The 19,136-nt window shown below is 36.6% G+C and overlaps 1 protein-coding gene across 4 annotated transcripts in view; it reads left to right on the top strand.

Moving 5' to 3' along the window:
* Window positions 1–60: 60 nt before the first annotated feature.
* The window catches only part of LOC126779074 (aspartate--tRNA ligase, cytoplasmic-like), a 66,288-nt gene continuing 47,212 nt past the window's right edge, over window positions 61–19,136 (top strand). For 2 of the 4 annotated variants that reach the window (XM_050502893.1, XM_050502894.1), the window contains exons 1-7: window positions 1,828–1,949; window positions 2,647–2,806; window positions 3,494–3,629; window positions 8,196–8,370; window positions 8,512–8,656; window positions 17,888–18,039; window positions 18,957–19,123. In XM_050502893.1, the coding sequence (XP_050358850.1) occupies window positions 1,833–1,949; window positions 2,647–2,806; window positions 3,494–3,629; window positions 8,196–8,370; window positions 8,512–8,656; window positions 17,888–18,039; window positions 18,957–19,123 (1,052 nt within the window). In that variant the 5' untranslated portion in view covers window positions 1,828–1,832. Of the gene's footprint in view, window positions 82–744; window positions 760–1,827; window positions 1,950–2,646; window positions 2,807–3,493; window positions 3,630–8,195; window positions 8,371–8,511; window positions 8,657–17,887; window positions 18,040–18,956; window positions 19,124–19,136 lie in introns of those variants that run through there. The other 2 variants (XM_050502896.1, XM_050502895.1) reach the window with 2 other exon arrangements.

Below are 19,136 nucleotides of genomic sequence, written 5' to 3' on the forward strand. Positions count from 1 at the left end.
TATGTCCATTTAAAATATAAAGCCACTTGGCTAGCACGTTATAACGTATATACATTAGACCAGTATACTAGCTTTTCTACGGTAAGTCTTAATATAATTCTACATCCAAATCTATCATACACCAAAATAACTCAAAAAAATCTCAAATGTTAAACCTCCTATTATTGTGACCCAGTACCTCAGCCCCATGAACATAACGTACGAGCATAAATATATTATGTTTACCCATTCAAGACCGAACACAATACAACAAAAAGAGATATAAAATATTTTCATAATTCAATATACTGAACCATCTTTACTCATTTGATTTCTGCTTATTTTGGACCAAAATTGCAAAAACTTCGAATTCATATCATAACAAACTGTCAAAATTGACATTTACAGTTGTCAAATCAGACAAATCAAATTTGCCTGCCAAAAATACATTGTGGGTTGTGAGCTATCTATGAGTGGAACTGAAATGCCAATTTCACCGGAAAGTAGAACATAACCTCACCTATTAATAACATAAACCGAAGTTTGTTCAACACTTAAGTTTTATCTTTTGCCTTATCAAATAAATAGTGCAAATTAAAAAAAAAACAAATAAGGTAAGAACTGCTAAGTACCTGTTGAAAGTATGATGAAATGTTGTGAAGTTCATTTAATTGTATCATTTTGACTTTGTTGGAAAGTTAAATTACTATAAATATACTATATGTTATAGGTCATTTGATTGTGAGTAATCAGTGAATTATATTAAAAGATAAAAAAATTGTAAGTACTATTTAAATTAAATTTCTTATAAACTTTATAATTTCATAAACTTAAGTTTAAATATTTGTTTATTTTACTTTGTAATTTGAATGTACTCAATTCATTATTTTAACTTAATCAAAAAGTATATATACACCTTTGGTCTAATACTTGGTGTATTAGTGCAAGCCTGTCTCGGTAGGTACCCACTCAATATATTCTAGTACCAAACAGCAATATACAGTATTGTTTGTTCCAATTTTAAGTGTGTGCCAGTGAAACTAGACGTACAAGTGACACGGTGATTCATTTCCCAAGATGAATGGTGCAGTAACTAAGTGCAAGCACTAGTTAATGTTATTTCTTAAATGTCTGTGGGTGGTGCTGACCATTTACGATTATGTGGCCTTTCCACCAACCTATTCAGCTTAAAAAGTAAAACAGCTTAGTGCAAATCATAAGATTTTCCTTGTTATGAAACTGATCAAAACAAATAATTATTGTTTTAAATATATTTTTAAATAGTGTATAAGTTAGTACTTACATTATACAGCCAGTCTACAGGCCATTTTTAATTAAGTGATATATAGAAAAATAATTGAAATTGAAATAAATTACTTGAAAAATCTTTTAATATATTTAAATTCCACTAGGACTCAGCCGGTTTTTTATGAAACATACTTATATATATATATATGTATATATATGTATGTATATATATATATAAGATAGATGTACGTAATTGTATTATATTGCATATTTTATGCATGACACGGCATAAAAGTGGTCTATTATTGCTATAAAATAAAATCTCAACTGAGTTAATTTTGTAACCATTGTTTTAAAATAATAAATTCCTGTGTTTGATGAGAGCATGAAATAAAATTTATTTAGAAGTAATCTTTTATGGGTGGTATGTTAACAAATAAAATGAATATATATATAATCAATTTGTTTAAAACAAACATTGAACTTATCTTACAAAGTTGACAATCGTTTTTTGATCTCTCTTTTAAGTAAAGTCACCTAAATCAAGAAGAAATATATTCATTAATAATATAATAATAAAAATGTTTTTTATTTTCTAAGATAGAATGGTTTTGTCGGAAGTAACTCAACCAACTGCAGAGGGAGATGCAGCACCCAGTAAGAAAGCAGCAAAGAAAGCAGCCAAAGCTGCTGAAAAACAACAGAAAAAGGCAGAACATAAGGTGCTTATATGACCTTAACAATTACACTACACCTGGTGGCAGCTTTGTGCAAGGCCACTGCATACCACCCACTCATCATATATTCTATTGCCAAACAGCAATACTTATTGTTGTGTTACGGTTTGAAGAGTTGGTGACCCAGTGTAACTTCAGGCACCAAGCAAATAAAATCTTAGTTCCCCAGTTTGTTGGCGCATTGGCGCATTTGATGATTATTATTATTATTGGATTACTCCAAGATATAATTTAGCCCTTATTTCATCGAAACTTTTTAGAATTTTTAACCCGTGCTATATTTGGATGGGCTGGTAAAAACCATGTGTTCAACTGCTAGTAATAAATGGCGAGTCGTTTAGCGTGTTTGGTAGATACTTGCCTTTCGCGCCGCAGGCCGTGGGTTCGACTCCCACTCAGGTTAGACATTTGTGTATATAAACATGTCTGTTTGTCCTGAGTCTGTAATTATCTATATAAGTATGTACTTACAAAAGAAAAGTATTAAATATATAGTATACCAGTTGTCTGGTTTCCATAGTAAGAGCTCTGCTTAGTGTGGGATCAGATGGCCGTGTGTGAATAATGACTCAGGATATTATTATTATTAATGAAAAATAATGTAAAAGTAGAAAAAAAATATGTGTACAGCTTATAATATTGTAAATTATATTAATTTTATACTCATTAAATTTTTTTTTAGGCCTCTGCCCCTGAAACCGATACAACTGAATTAGATATATCTGAAGGAAAATATGGTATTCTAAAAATGATACAATCAACCGGTGAGCATAGAGACCGTGCATATTTCGATGTCAAAAGTCTTGGAGTGCATTTGAAAGGAAAATATGTGTGGATTAGAGGTACGAACATTATGTTTTATAAAAATTCTTAATTATTATATTTAATTACATAATTATAAAGAACACATGTAAGAAAAACGAAATTATAGTTACAAATATTTTAACTTTGCCTCTCTGAAGTTTGAAGATAGACGTTTCTTAATATATTAGATTATTTGTAACTGGCAGTTTTGATAAATGTTTTGAAATTGGAATGAGGTAATATAGTAAATTAAAATTTGTTAATCTTAACTGAAATTGTCGGTAATACTTAGACAGGCAACACTGACTTTAGTAGATACATTTGGGGACTGACAACATTGTAAGGAAACTTGTGCCAGGTCTGTCATGTGTAGCCACTATGCTAGAGCAATGCAATGGAATAGGGTTCTAAACCATTAGCCCAATAGTGGGACATTTACTATTTTATTTAATGGGACTTTAATTCTAGAAGCAACATTTATTTGGTGATTTTTTTTATTAAATTATATAATTTTAAGAATTTTATTTTAATAACAAGCCATATATAAAAAAAAAAGATTAACAACATATTGTTACCCATTTAAAGTCTAATTCAGCATGAATTTTTATTTAAATAACTTTATACTACAAAAATCCAAATATTATTTTCAATTCCCAATTTAAACTTCCCGACTGAATTATTTTCATTATATGGAAATATTAATGATTTAATGTTTTAATTTTCAGCGCGCTTACAAACATCCAGAGCTAAAGGAATGCAATGCTTTGCTGTTCTTCGACAGAATTCAAGTACCGTTCAAGTGTTAATCAATGTGAACGAAAAACTCTCTATCAGTAAGCAGATGGTGAAATTTACTGGCAAGTGAGTTAATATTTCATTCAAGTAATCTAGTCTTATATCACCATATAACGTCTGGTACAGGATAAATGAGTTGGCAACATTGATTTTATAGTCATAATATAAAAAAAGAAACATTGGCTTATCTTGACTGTTCTTTATCAGAAATATTTTAATTGATAAAAATATAATAGAAATTATATGTGTATAGTATGAAAACTAATATACTTAACTGGAATAATAGTAATATTTTGATCGTACGTGACATTAATTTGACATAGGAATAGAATGGGGGTAAAATCCTTAAGAATGACAATCCTTTTGGTATTTCCTGAGATTAGTTTGAACTTCTAAGAGAGATGCGATAACGAAATGTAATACAGATTACAATTATAACGATGTACATCTAAAACTGTTCCAATTAAAAATGATAGTTTATTTAAAATATCGAATAATTAGGATTTATTTTAAAACGAAACTTATTTATTTATAAAATGTTCTCTTAGAAATTAGGAAGATGAGTTTATTTTTTTTATGTTCTCAAAAAAATATATTTAAAATAAAAAAAATACTGGCTAATGAATTTTTACGATATCTGCAAAAATGATTTTTTTTACAATTTTTTAAAGTTACGAGTTCTTAAATTCCTTTCTGGAGCGACCTATAGACGCGTGACGTCATATCGCCCAACGTCGCTCGCTCGCCCATACGATTTCGCCTGTATTTTCGCGTTATTCTTGATTCGGTTAGTATAAAAAAAACTTTCATACATTTATTATACAGTACCATAGCACACTAATTCAACATAGAACTCGGGAAAAATACTTTTTCCATATATATTATCAAAAAAAACAAGTAGATATTTTCGTGATGAGCATTTTAATAATAATAATAATATAATAATAATATCCTGGGACATTTTTCACACACGGCCATCTGATCCCAAATTAAGCTTGTACAAAGCTTGTGCTATGGAAACCAAGCAACTGATATACTACATATACTACTTTTCTTTTGTAAATACATACTTATATAGATAATTACACCCAGACTCGGGACAAACAGACATGTTCATGCACACAAATATCTGTCCTGGGTGGGAATCGAACCCACAACCTTCGGCGTGAAAGGCAAGTGTCTACCAACCACGCCAACCGGCTCGTCAAATGTAACCTTAGAAGTAAAATTTGTCGTATTTACAAGTTTTTAGTTTGAGGAATCAATCAATTATTTTTTACAGGCTAGTTATATGTATTCGTTTAATATAAACATAATTCGGAATGTTCGTAATACGGGCTTGATACGTTGAATACCGATACTGTTGTCATAAGAGTTTGTATCGATGAAAAATGCATTTCAACGTTTATCTTAAGTTTATTGTTAATCTTGAAGATAACTTGTGAACAACGCCGTATCGTTGATGGTATGCGTTGAAAAAATCCCTAATGACTGTGACCCATTGAAATTGATTTTTACCATATTAGGTTCCTTTGAAAGTCAAATATTTAGTCTAATATAGTACGTATGATACAAATGAAATCAGATAATTCTTTATTCAAATAGGCTTATAAGGGCACTTTTGAATATTTGGGTATTAAATTAAATGTAAAGTTACTACCGGTAATCTCATGGTTTACTTGAGCGATGGGCTGAATCAGTTGAGTCTAAACCACCTCTTGGACTCAACTACAACAAAATTAGCAGTTAGTCTGTACGTGGAAAAAGCCTTTGATTGGGCTTCCCAGGAAATAATGCAACTGGATCACCAATTTTGCCAGATCGGACCATCAAGGTCATTGTCGACGGTGCATGTTCTTACTTAAAATTCGTCAATTCTGGTGTTCCACAAGGCTTTGTGTTATCACCTACTCTGCTTCTTCTGCATATTAATGACATGTGCAAATTAGCAATATTCAATGTTGGCAGATGACAGCACTGTAGACGCCTTGTACATCGGCCATGAGTATAAACTTACATACACGAGTATAAACTTGTGTCTGAAATCACAAGTGCTTATTAACCAAAGTCTGAGATTGGGGCCAACCAAATTTGGTACAACTCAACCCCAATACGATACAAGTTTGCGCTATGACTTCTAAAATGTCACCTTTTGTCATATCCCCTTCATTTTGAGAATACCACCTCGCTGCTAAATCCAGTATCGGGATGTTAGGGTCCGCGGTCTATTGGAAGGTGAAGCCAAATTAGCCTCTAGAAGCTTTGTTTGCTCAACAAGGTAAGACAGTACTTCACGTCAGCTTCTCGCCTAAAATTCTACAAGGCGAAAATTCGGCCCCACATGGAGTGCTCTCATCTCTGGTCGGAAGAGATGGCACTTTGCATATTCTATTGCATATATAATCCACTACTACAACGCTATTTTTAAAGCATTTCCTGCCTCGCACAGACACTCTGCGGCACCATATTACCCGGCGACTTTTTCGAACCATTATGACATAGAAACCTTTGAGAAAAGAGCCTACTCATTCCTTAAAGGCTGGCAACGCACCTGCAAGTACTTCGGTGTTGCAGGTGTCCTTTGGTAGTCATCATAATCGACAGACGTAGTCACTTTCCATCAGTTGAGCCTCCTGCTTGTTTGCCCCCCTTTTACATAAAAAAGGTTTATTTCATTACAAGTAGGCTCCTCACATCGCTATGTGACTAATGCCATAATATGTTTGCATCCTTCACATTCGAGATTGTTAATTTCATTTGTACTTTCATCACAAGCAAATTTACAATAATATGCCGTGGCTCTGTATCGTAACTATCGCGACCCGAATTGTGTACGTAAAATTAAAATATAGGAAATGTACATCATATTCTATATCAATATTATCTTCTATCGAAAACGGAAAGCACTAGTATCTCTACGAGAAGAGTACGTACGGACTTATTGCCGATCACAGTTATGATCAATCTGCATTAACAAAATATTAAAATAAACAATAATAATAAGCTCACTAATATATTCCGCGTGATTTGCGAAAGAATCATAATCCGCAATCATAAGATCGACTTTCGGTAGATTGCTTGTTAGTCTACGTGAAAATACTGCTCTTATTTTAGCATAAAATAATATATTTATAATCGTTCTAATATTATTATAAGTGAAAGAACGTATTTGGGGCGTCTAATTAAAAAGAGGGATAAAATAAATACGAAATTATCAACGCGCGTATCGCAAAAGAGTCGCCCGCAATAACGATTGGGCGAAGTGACGTCACAGTCAAAACTCGGACGGAGCAAGAATAGGCATGATGACTGATTTTGAAATAACCTTCTATAATGTAGGTACATTACTACTATTAGTGAAAATAATTTTCTAATTATTTCAGTAATAAATTAACTGTTTACGCAAATAATTATATTTTCATTTACCTATTTTGAATTTCGCTCGAAAACACCCGCAGGTGTACCACGCCTGCACGTGACGTCACGCCTCAATAAACGACAGTAAATGTTGTATTATGTCTATACTCAACGAAGTAAGTCAGAAAGTATTGCGTTTTTCCTAAGGTTAAAAATGAATTCCAAAGTTTACAAGTGGTGTGCGGTCCCTCTGTGTAAAAATACATTCGAATGCCAACCAGATCGAAGAACAATCTACAGAAGCAGAACGACCATATATAAGTAAGCAACGAAAGATGATAGTTCTTGAAGAATGTGAAAAGCAATTAAAAGAAAGTATGGTTACAGGACATTTTGAAGAAATTGCAAATTGAGGCAGAGATTCATAAAGATTTATTATATATTTATGAAATTTATATATTTATGAATTTAGATTTATAGAAGTATTCGTAAATATGTCAATTCAAAAATTCAGTACTAGTGGAGCTAAATAAAATATTGTCTTAAAAGTTCTTACTAGTAAAAATATTAGGGCTCTTCATATGCGAGTAATACTATATAGCTAACAGAAAAAAACCTATGATAACACTAAAGATAAATAAAAATGTACTTACAAGGAACATTTCACATTTCGAAATTCAGATGAGCAAAAGTCTTTATTTGATGAAAGAAACTCTCCTAACATCAACAAATCCTGGGCAAATTAGAGGAATTTGCCTTAACAAAGCCTTGTTCCATCAATGATAGATCTTGGATGTTTTTTCTTCACAAAAACGCGAATAATCAACGACTCAACTAATTAAATGATGCAAAATGATTTTGAAACGCGTAAACAAAACAACTGCTCAAGAGAAACGGTTTTAGATACAGAGGCGTGACGTCATTCGCTCTGATTGGTGTTTCAAATAAAATGGCCGATTGCAGAATTTTATACTTTTATTTTATTAAAAATCTTATTAATCTCAATGTGTATATTAAAATGGGATCATTTTTTAGAATCCTTTTAAAATAGTTTCTTCTCTAAAATCATTTATTTTTTAATTCTTTAATACTGTCATCATGCCTATTATACGAGAGCGCCCAAATTGATTTGCTTATAAAAAAAAGTTTACATGATATAATCATAATTATTTCACGCATTTTACTATAATCATTTAAAGAGTATTTTAGTACAAAAAAAATTTTTTTTTTAATTTACATCTTCCTAATTGATCTAGACGAGAATGATTGTTGCAGCATCCCGAAGGAGTCCATCGTGGACGTGCTCGCGGTGGTGGTGGCGACGCAGAGCCCGGTGGCGGCGTGCTCCGTGAGCGCGGTGGAGCTGTCGGCGCGCGAAGTGTGGCTCGTGTCGGCGGCGCGCGCGCAGCTGCCGCTGCTCGTGGAGGACGCGGCGCGACGCGAGACCGACGTGAGTGTGGAACTAGCACGTGTGCGTGGGTGTACAATTTCATGATGACCGGTTGAGGTCATAAGATGTAAAAGAGTAAAAAACAAACTAACTCACCGTCGCATTTATAATATTAATGAGGACGCAAATCTTCCTACCCAGGATCCCGAAGGTCTCAAGATCAGAGTCAACCAGGACACGAGGCTGGACAACCGAGTGTTGGACCTGAGGACTCCGGCCAATCAGGCGATATTCCGCATCGAAGCTGGTGTTTGCAAATTGTTCCGGCACTATTTGACTAATAGAGGTGTGTGTTTAAACAATTTAATATTATTATATAGGAAATTCCACAGGGATCAAATCCGGGAGAATCACCACGGAATTTTCATGATTAATTTGTGTTTATAATTCATCTCGTGCTCGGTGAAGGGAAACATCGTGAGTAACCTGCACGTGGCGTGTGTCCATCTGCCAAGTTTATCCCATGGAACAACGTGGTAGAGTACGCTCCAATCCTTCTCTTTAAAAAATACTTAGCCCAGCGATTGGATATTTAAAGGTTACTTAACTTTATGTACATAGTATACATATAAATAAATAAATGAAATAAAAATAATTTTATTTGTTTTGGAACAAATGACTATTTAAATAACAATAATTGAAATTTTCTTAGTTGGTTACTATTACTGTACTTATATCCTATATTAGTAATGTTATTCGCTCTTAGTCGGTGTAAGGACCGCCACTTGCAATAAACGCCTCCTCCAACTCCTTCCATCTCTCTCTGCTTTGTTATCCTGGGCCAATGATTCCCCCCTACTTTGATGATGTCATCATTCCATCTTTTCAGGGGCCTTCGTTTTTTATCTCTGGGTGTCCAGTTGGTCATCACTTGAGTCCATCTGTTAGAGTCCATTCTTTGTAAATGCCCATTTCCATTTGAGTTTTATATATATTTGTGTTATGACATCTCTTGCTTTGATAATTTTCCTTATTTTCTTATTCTCTACTCTATGTCTTAATTTTATGTTCATAAAGTTTCGTTCTATGGCGCGCTGGCAGATCCTAATTTTTTTCATTGTCTGACAGGCGTATTTGAGACAATGCATTAAGCATATGTTCATTGCTTTGGTCTCTAATCTCGTTGGTATCTCCTTCATAGCCCAGTATTTATTCCATGTGCTTTGTATTCTTCTGTGTATCTCTTTACTGGTGCACTCTTTGAATGATATCAAGTGGCCAAGGTGGAAGTAGTCCTCCACGTATTCTATAGTAACTGATTCAAACGAAATTAAGATCTTGTTTCTGTTGGTCATAAGCTTTGTCTTTTCTTGGTTTATCTCGAGACAGACCGTAAAGCTGCGATATCTGAGTGATTGTAGCATCTATTATAATTGCATAGGATCTTCTGATAACACAACTATATCGTCTGCAAATCTAAGATAAGTTAGATATTTACCATCAATCTTGATTCCCATTTGCTCCCACTCGGTTTTTCGGCATATACTTTCGAGTACTCCCATGAACAGTTTGAGCGAGAGCGGGTCCCCTTGTTTATACCCCGCTCTATTCGAAAGTATGCGCCCACTGTGTCTAGCTTTACTCGTGCTCTACTGTTGTTGTATATTACCTTTGACTGCCTCATTGGTCTACTGGCTTGATGTAAGGCCGCAGAGCCGGGGGTCCTGGGTTCAATTCCCAGGTTGGGCCAATAAAAAGTTATTAAGCTTTTCTGTCAGAAAATTCTCAGTAGTAGCCCGGACTCTGGAAGTTGGAAGTGTGTACACTCCCTTGTCTCGGAAAGCACGTAAAGCCGTTGGTCCTGCGCCTGAACTCTTTTCGGTCGTGCCGGATTGCCATCCCATCGGATTATGAGAGTTAGGGAATAGAGAGTGCACCTGTGTTTGCGCACACACTTGTGCACTATAATATCTCCTGCGTAGTTGGCTAATCTCTCTTGAGATTAACCGCCGTGGCCGAAATCGTTCTGGAGAAAATTATTATTATTTTACCTTAATGAGATCTATGTATTCCTTATTTATTCCTTGTTCGTTCAAACATTGCCATATAGAGTTGTGATAGATAGTGTCGAATGCTTTGGAATAGTCAATGAAAGCAATATACAGGGTTACAGGGTAATATGTCACGATCCTTTTAAAGGGTTATAGTTCAGGACAATAGCTATCAAAGGACCCCCAAAATGCTTATGCAAAAGTGTATCGTTTTCGAGTTATTAATTTTTTAATATTTTTTTTATTTAAAGGATGTTTGAGATTCTAAAATTCAATAAAAAAAAATCAACGTATTTTCCCTATTTTTTTTGTATTTCTTGCTAGGGTACATCCTAGTTAATAATAACCAGTTATAAAACAAAAACAATCTTCAAGCATTTTTAAATTACAGATCTAAAACTGTACAACTTTTCGATTTTTAATTTTGATTCTTTAAGTTACTCGCAATTTTTTTGTAAAAATCACTATGGCTCTTATCGTGCGGATCATTTTAAAAACATCTGCGTTTCCTTAGCTATCCATCGGTACATAAAAAGTACAGTAACAATCATAAACTCAGGAGAAAATTAGATAACAAAGAGACCAGGTAGGAAATTCTAAGAAATGCTATTGTTAAGAAATTAAATCTGGATCAAAGACAAAACGACCTCAATGCAAAGTAGTTAAAGATTATTTTTAATAGGGGTAATAGGTAAAAAAGGAGAGATAAACCAGAGCTGTCATTGCAATTTTGAATTTAAATCAAAAACAAAATACTTAATCTTTTTAGTTACTCCATACTTTCGAAATTACACTGTTTATTATTCATAATTCGTGTTCAAAATGAGATCCCCTATTTCGTATACAAATACGCATTCTTTTTCTTAATTCACTTTTTACTACAACACTACTCAAGCTATGTCGAATAGAATTTGCAGCATTCATTATTCTTGTTTTGAGTTCTTCAATTGTTTGTACTGGTGAAACATCATAAACCAGGCTTTTCATATGCCCCCAGACATAATAGTCCATCGGAGTCAAATCTGGACTTCTCGCTGGCCATGGGATTGGTCTTCCTCTGCCAATCCATCTGTTACGATAATTGCTGTCTAGCCACTGTTTTACGGACATTCGAAAGTGTGCGGGGCAACCATCATGCTGGAATATCATTCTCTGCCTAAGTTTCAGCGAAACATTTTCGAGTAACTCATGCAGGATTTCTCTAAGCAAGCTTTCATAACTTTCACCATTTAAGTTATCAGGTAGGAAATGTGGCCCAATAAGATTATCATTGATAATCCCCATCCAGACGTTTACCGAGAAACGTCTTTGGGAACCGCTTAATCGCTTTTTGTGAGGGTTTCCCTGTTCTTTTTGAGACCAATATCGAATATTGTGGTAGTTAGTAATACCATCTTTGTCAAACTTTGACTCGTCTGTCCATAAAATTTTTCTCAAAAAATTGGGATTTTCTGCATCACAGTGTAGCATAAATCGGCAAAAATCTAAACGTCTTGCAGGATCTCCTTCTTCAATCACGTGTACGGGTGTGTAATGATAGGGATACAATCCAGCCGCGTGGACAGTAAACCAGACTCTCCATTGAGATACGCCCAGTCGGTTTGCCACAATATTGGTGGAAACTGTAGGGTCCTCTCGAAAATGACGAATAATTACATCCTCTTCATCTGGAGAACGGACACAAGGGCGTCCGGAATCAGATTGTCTCCTTTGCACGCGACCAGTTTCTCTAATTCGACGATACACACCAATAAAGACACTATTGTCAGGTGTCCGGCGATCCGGAAATCGACGATTATACTCACGACGAGCAGCTGCGGCGTCACCGTTACAATATCCATAGCAAAATAAGATGTCAGCGTATTCCTCATTAGAGTACGGACGACGAGAAGAATTTTGTTCTGCAGCCATAATAGTCCTTTTTACGCGCCAAGTTATCATAAACACAAATCACAAATTCCTTTTAGCTAGCCGAGTCACGAAGTTGTAAGAAACAGAGTCCAGTAAACGAAGCGGTTTTTTTCAAAAATTTAAGAGATCAATATTCACTAAAGCGCGTCCACACTATACGAGCAGTGCAAGTACAGTGAGTATTATGTACCCCGACAAGGTTTTATTACTCTTATTCCTAAAAGAAATGAGATAAAAGGAAATTAGAAAAAATGACGGTAAATTCAAAGGAATTGATAATAGTATTCCACAAACAGCTCTGGTTTATCTCTCCTTTTTTACCTATTACCCCTATTAAAAATAATCTTTAACTACTTTGCATTGAGGTCCTTTTGTCTTTGATCCAGATTTAATTTCTTAACAATAGCATTTCTTAGAATTTCCTACCTGGTCTCTTTGTTATCTAATTTTCTCCTGAGTTTATGATTGTTACTGTACTTTTCATGTACCGATGGATAGCTAAGGAAACGCAGATGTTTTTAAAATGATCCGCACGATAAGAGCCATAGTGATTTTTACAAAAAAATTGCGAGTAACTTAAAGAATCAAAATTAAAAATCGAAAAGTTGTACAGTTTTGGATCTGTAATTTAAAAATGCTTGAAGATTGTTTTTGTTTTATAACTGGTTATTATTAACTAGGATGTACCCAAGCAAGAAATACAAAAAAATAGGGAAAATACGTTGATTTTTTTTTACTGAATTTTAGAATCTTAAACATCCTTTAAATAAAAAAAATATTAAAAAATTAATAACTCGAAAACGATACACTTTTGCATAAGCATTTTGGGGGTCATTTGATAGCTATTGTCCTGAACTATAACCCTTTAAAAGGATCGTGACATATTACCCTGTAACCCTGTATAAAAGTGTATCATATTCAGTAGATTTTTCAATGATTTGTTTCAGCATGTGTATATGGTCGATGGTAGAATAGTTTTTCCTGAATCCCGCCTATTGTACTGGTTGGTTCTCATCGATTAACGCTGAGATTCTCCGGGGCAATGTCGAACTAAATAATTTATAGAGACGGGGCATTAAACTTATGGGTCTATAATTCGTAATTAATTTAGGATCTCCTTTTTTGTATATAAGTACTATTTCTGAGCCACCAGACACGACCACTGCTCCGGAATATTTTTCTTTTCTAATATAAGATTGAATAGCGTAGTAAGTGGTCTTTATCAGCAATAATCGAGTCATTTGTCATGCCATCTGGATCTGGGCTTTTATCGGTTTTTAATCTCTTAATAGATAGCTCTATCTCGCATTCCAAAAAAGGCAATACTGGGTCCTCATTGCCTGTCGTGTGACCTGAGATCGTGTCATTGTGAGGTTGTTGTTTAGCGTAGAGATCTTTGAAAAATTGTTTAGCTGTGTTCATTAGATCATTTCTATTAGGTATCAAAGATCCGGCTGCATATAACTGTGTCATGAGCTGCTTACTATTGTGGAGTTTTTTGAAAGTTTTTTTACTCCTTTTTTTCCAGGTATTGGTATATAGTTTTAAGTCTGTAGTTCTTCAAGTTATCTTTAATTTCAACTGGTGGTAGGACTTTGTGCAAGCCCGTCTGGGTGGGTACCATTAGATATTCTACCGCAAAACAGCAGTACTTGTTATTGTTGTGTTCCGGTTTGAAGGTTGAGTGGGCCAGTGTAATTACAGGCACAAGGGACATAAAATCTTAGTTCCCAAGGTTGGTGGCGCATTGGCGATATAAGCGATGGTTAACATTTCTTACAATGCCAATGTCTATGGGCGTTGGTGACCACTTACCATCAGGTGGCCCATATGCTCGTCCGGCAACCTATAATACAAAAATTTTTTTATAAATTTCGCTATTTAATTTACTAAGTTTTATTTTTTCTTGTTTCAATTTGTTCCTTTTAGATCTTAATTCGTATTTATGTTGTTTAAGTTCTATGATATCATGTGTGATAATTGGCTGCTTACTACATTTCCTATTTTTCGACTTGTCGGAACATTTAATTAAGTTGTAATCTATATAATCATAGTAAATTTTTAAAGTGTCTTCTACAGGTGGTACGTACTTAGAGATAGGATTTCCAAATATTTCGAAGTCCACAGTTGTATGTGTAAGGCTATGTCTATATTTTACTCTGGATTGTTTTTTACTTCTTGTGGATAGAGTGATTCTCACCATTCTATGATCACTGGGGTGTAATAGTCTAAAAAGAACGGTACATTTTCTATATTCTTAGTTAAATTAGTTGCTATTAAGTCTATTTCGTTTTTAATTTTTCCATTTGGCGATAACCATGTTTATTTTAGTTTGTCCGGTTTTTTAAAAAGCGTATTGGATATCTTTAAGGTATGTGGAAATCTATAAAAAGTTGTCCTCTTTTATTCCCTTTACCATAACCATAGCTTCCCATGACAAGCTGTTCACCTGGCTTCGGTAATCCAATTTTGGCATTCATATTACCCATAAATATTGCATTTGCTAAGAAATAAACAGAGCTTCACTCTGTTTATTTCTTTGTAAAATGATAATAATTCGGATTCGTTGGCAATTTCAGTAGGCGCGTAAGCTTGTAATAGTGAATAATTTATATCTTCTATTTTTATGTGTAATAGAGCAACCGTTTCAGATATAGCTATAAAATCGTTTACTGTTATTGTTGGACGCTTTTTGACAAGGAACCCCATAGTTATTGTTTCCCCATAGTAATATTGGTATCCTAATCTTCTTACTTCTGAGATACCAATAATGTCTCAGTTTATAAAGGAGATATCATGTTCCATTTTAATCATTCGTATGTGACTCGCTAGCGAACGAACATTAAATGTGGCTATGGAATATTTCATATGATTTGGAGGGTGGTAGTCTACTGCCCCCGCGGTGACTGGTCGTTCTGGGGGAGTTATATTAAAATTTTCAGTTCTATGGTAATGGTAATGTTTCGAGATTTTTGCGATAGTTCCAGAGCGTTGCAGGGGCGATGTTTATTTATTTATTTAAGGAAAACAACAGCATGATACAAAATATGTTCACATTAAAAATACAATGTAAAGACAATAGAGCCAATTACTCGTTTTCCTCGAATTATGCAAACCTAATAACAGTTAACAGAAGTAGCAACACACAGTCTTCCGAAAATAGAGCTGTGGCATAGTTTGGTGTGTCGGCTTGTGCTGAAGGGACGCTTTTCATCGAGTGATGTTCTTTTTTAGGGATGATTTTTTTACTTTAGTTTTCTTTAGTATTTGGTATTTTGTAGTCATTCAACTGGCTTCCAGGTATAAAATGGCTCGCGATCTGATTAGGAGGAGTAATTTCAAGACCTCGTTTTTTCTGGTTGCGTTGAATATAGCTAGCTCACAGTCCGCAAGAGCAAGCTGATCTCCTGGCTAAACTCTTTGCCGACAATTCCGTCATGGATGATTGTAGTGCACTGCCACCTACAATACCTGCATGTGGCCATACGATGCCTGACATTAAAATCAGGCAACGTGATGTGCGTGCGGAGCTGCAATCACTTGATGTACGGAAAGCTAGCGGTCCCGATGGAATACCAGCCATAGTGCTGAAGAAGTGCGCAGCGGAGCTGTCTCCTGTGTTAACGCGCCTGTTCCAACTTTCTCTCTCTTCGGGAAGTGTGCCGGAGGCTTGGAGAAGAGCTAATGTGCAAGCGGTTCCCAAAAAAGGGGATCGGTCTGACCCGGCAAATTATCGGCCAATAGCTATCACCTCAGTACTTTGTAAGGTGATGGAACGGATTTTAAACAACCAACTGATCCATTACCTAGAAGATCACTGTCTAATTAATGATCGTCAGTACGGGTTTCGACCAAAACGGTCCACAGGTGATCTTCTAGCGTACGTAACACACCTCTGGGGTGAAGCTATCGACAAGCATGGAGAATCGTTGGCTGTCAGCCTCGATATCTCCAAGGCTTTCGACAGGGTCTGGCACAGAAGTCTTCTCTCCAAGCTACCGGCATATGGTCTGCCTGCTCAGCTATGCACCTGGATTGCCAGCTTGCTACACAAGCGTAGCCTTCGTGTTTTAGTAGATGGTTGCGCTTCACAATTCTATGTAGTGAATGCTGGGGTCCCCCAGGGATCTGTGCTATCTCCCACACTCTTTCTTTTGCTTATCAATGATATGCTCTCCCTTGGGAACATACATTGCTATGCAGATGATAGTACAGTGCATGGTGGATACCACGGACGCGCAGTGGCTGGGCGGGCGGAAACTGAGGAGAGGCGGGAGAATCTTGTCATTGAACTCGATAGGACGTTAGATCTCATCGCCAAATGGGGCTCTGATAATCTTGTTGAGTTTAATGCCAAGAAAACACAGGTATGCGCTCTCACGGCGAAAAAGTCAACATTTTCCGCTCTTCCCTCCCTCTGTGGTACTCCGCTGGTGATGCAAAGCAAAATCGCCATGCTGGGGATTGACGTTCGCTGCGACCTTAGTCCAAGGGATTACATCGAGGCTGTTATAAAAACAGCTTCACGGAAACTCGGAGTTCTGAACAAGGTGCGGCGCTTTTTCACGCCACAACAACTGTGCCTGCTGTACAAAACACAGGTACGGTCTTGCGTGGAATATTGCTCGCACCTTTGGGATGGCTCCGCTAAGTACCTACTTGAGGCCTTGGACCGGTTGCAGCGACGTGCCGTACGCATTATTGGCGACGTAAAGGTCACAAACACCCTTGAACCTTTACAATTGCGTCGTGAGATAGCAGCACTGAGCGCTTTCTATCGACTGTATCACGGCGAGTGCTCTGAGGAATTATTCTCTCTAATTCCTGCTTCCCCCTTCCTTCTTAAGTCCACGCGAGCTGGTTCTCGATGTCACCGCCTAACTGTGACATCAATTCCATCGCGAACAAAGAAATTTGGCAACTCCTTTCTTTGTCGCACTTCCAAAAAATGGAATTCCTTACCAGCTCACGTATTCCCCTCCTCTTACAACCCGGGTTCCTTCAAACGAGGCGTGAAGAGGCATCTTGCGGGCCGGCAAGGCGAAGGCGGCTAGTGCAGAACGTTTTTCCCGTCTGTACTGGCCGTCGTCGCGTTTGGACTACCACTTACCATCAGGTGGAGTAGAGTCATTTGCCCTCCCGGCGATATAAAAATATATTTCTTTTATTCGTTCTCCCTTCGGAAGTGCTGGTGGATGGCTCGTAAACAATCCGTTTGTTGTAGCGGATGATATGGCATGATATAGTATATAATAACATAAAACTAAATGAAGATTGACTTAAAAATTAAGGGATAAAAAAATTAAACAATGTTTGTTTCCCTAAAAACATTATTAATAATAGAAAACTTAGTCCCTGGACTTGAGAGCCAACAATCATCGGCTAATGTTCACGTGTTCTAAAAAGCAGCGCTATTCTGTAAGAACTCGCTTCATTACACACCCGTGAAATTGCGATATAAGATTTTGATACGTGTATTCGTGTTATGTTATAATTATAATGTTCAAGTTCGCATATCGCTTACTGATATTTCACGACCGTTTTCTGCGGTGAGTTTCGAGTTTGTTCTTCCAGAATATCCTTACTGGTTTTTTATCTAAAATATGTTACCGTAGGTTTTGTCGAGATCCACACTCCGAAGATAATCTCGGCGGCGTCCGAGGGCGGCGCCAACGTGTTCACGGTCTCGTACTTCAAGTCGTCCGCCTACCTCGCGCAGAGCCCGCAGCTTTACAAGCAGATGGCGATCGCCGCTGACTTTGACAAGGTTAGTGCAGACATCACAAATGTTAAGAGGAGTACCCACGATACTGATATTAGGAGTGAGTACCACAAATTGATAATGGTGTCCTACTCACTGATTTCGGCCAAGGCGGCCAATATCAATGGAGATTAGCCAACTGCGCAGGAGATATTATAGTGCACAAGCGTGTGCACAAACACAGGTGCACTCTCTATTCCCTCACTCATAATCCGATGGGACGGCAATCTAACACGATCTGATAGAGTTCAGGCGAAGGTCCAACTCATCGAGACACAGAAGTGCACACTTTAAACTTCCAGACTCCGGGCTGAGATTCTATGGCAGAAAAACTCAATAAATTCTTATCGAACCGAGTTAAGGTTTGAACCCAAGACCTAAGGATATACGGTCTTATATCTAGCCACTAGAACAACGAGGCAGTCATATACATCCCCACCAATTATGTCATGTCAATTCAAGGTCAAACTTGTCTATTCGTTTTTACTTCTGCAATGGGCTATAGAAGGGTTAACCTTTTTTTTATAGAACAGGAAGGCGGACGAGCGTATGGGCCACCTGATGGTAAGTGGTCACCAACGCCCATAGACATTGGCATTGTAAGAAATGTTAACCATCGTTTACATCACCATTGCGCCACCGACCTAAGATGTTATGTTTTTTTTTTTTTTATATATAGAATAGGAAGGTGGACGAGCATATGGGCCACCTGATGGTAAGTGGTCACCAAATGCCCTTAGACATTGGCATTCTAAGAAATGTCAATCATCGCTTATAGCCAATGCGCCACCAACCTTGGAAAGTAAGATTTTATGTCCCTTGTGCCTGCAATTACACTGGCTCACTCACCCTTCAAACTGGAACACAACAATACCAAGTACTGCTGTTTTACAGTAGAATATCTGATGAGTATTAACTTCCAGGTGTTCACGGTGGGAGCTGTATTCAGAGCGGAGGACTCGAACACACACCGTCACCTCACCGAGTTCGTGGGTCTGGACTTGGAGATGTCCTTCAAGCAGCACTACCATGAAGTCTTGGACACAATCGGACAGACCTTCACGGACATGTTCCGGGGGCTACAGAAACAGTGAGTCAATAAC

The sequence above is a fragment of the Nymphalis io genome, chromosome 28, assembly GCF_905147045.1.
Source record: "Nymphalis io chromosome 28, ilAglIoxx1.1, whole genome shotgun sequence".
In the NCBI taxonomy this organism is placed as follows: Eukaryota; Metazoa; Arthropoda; class Insecta; order Lepidoptera; family Nymphalidae; genus Nymphalis; species Nymphalis io.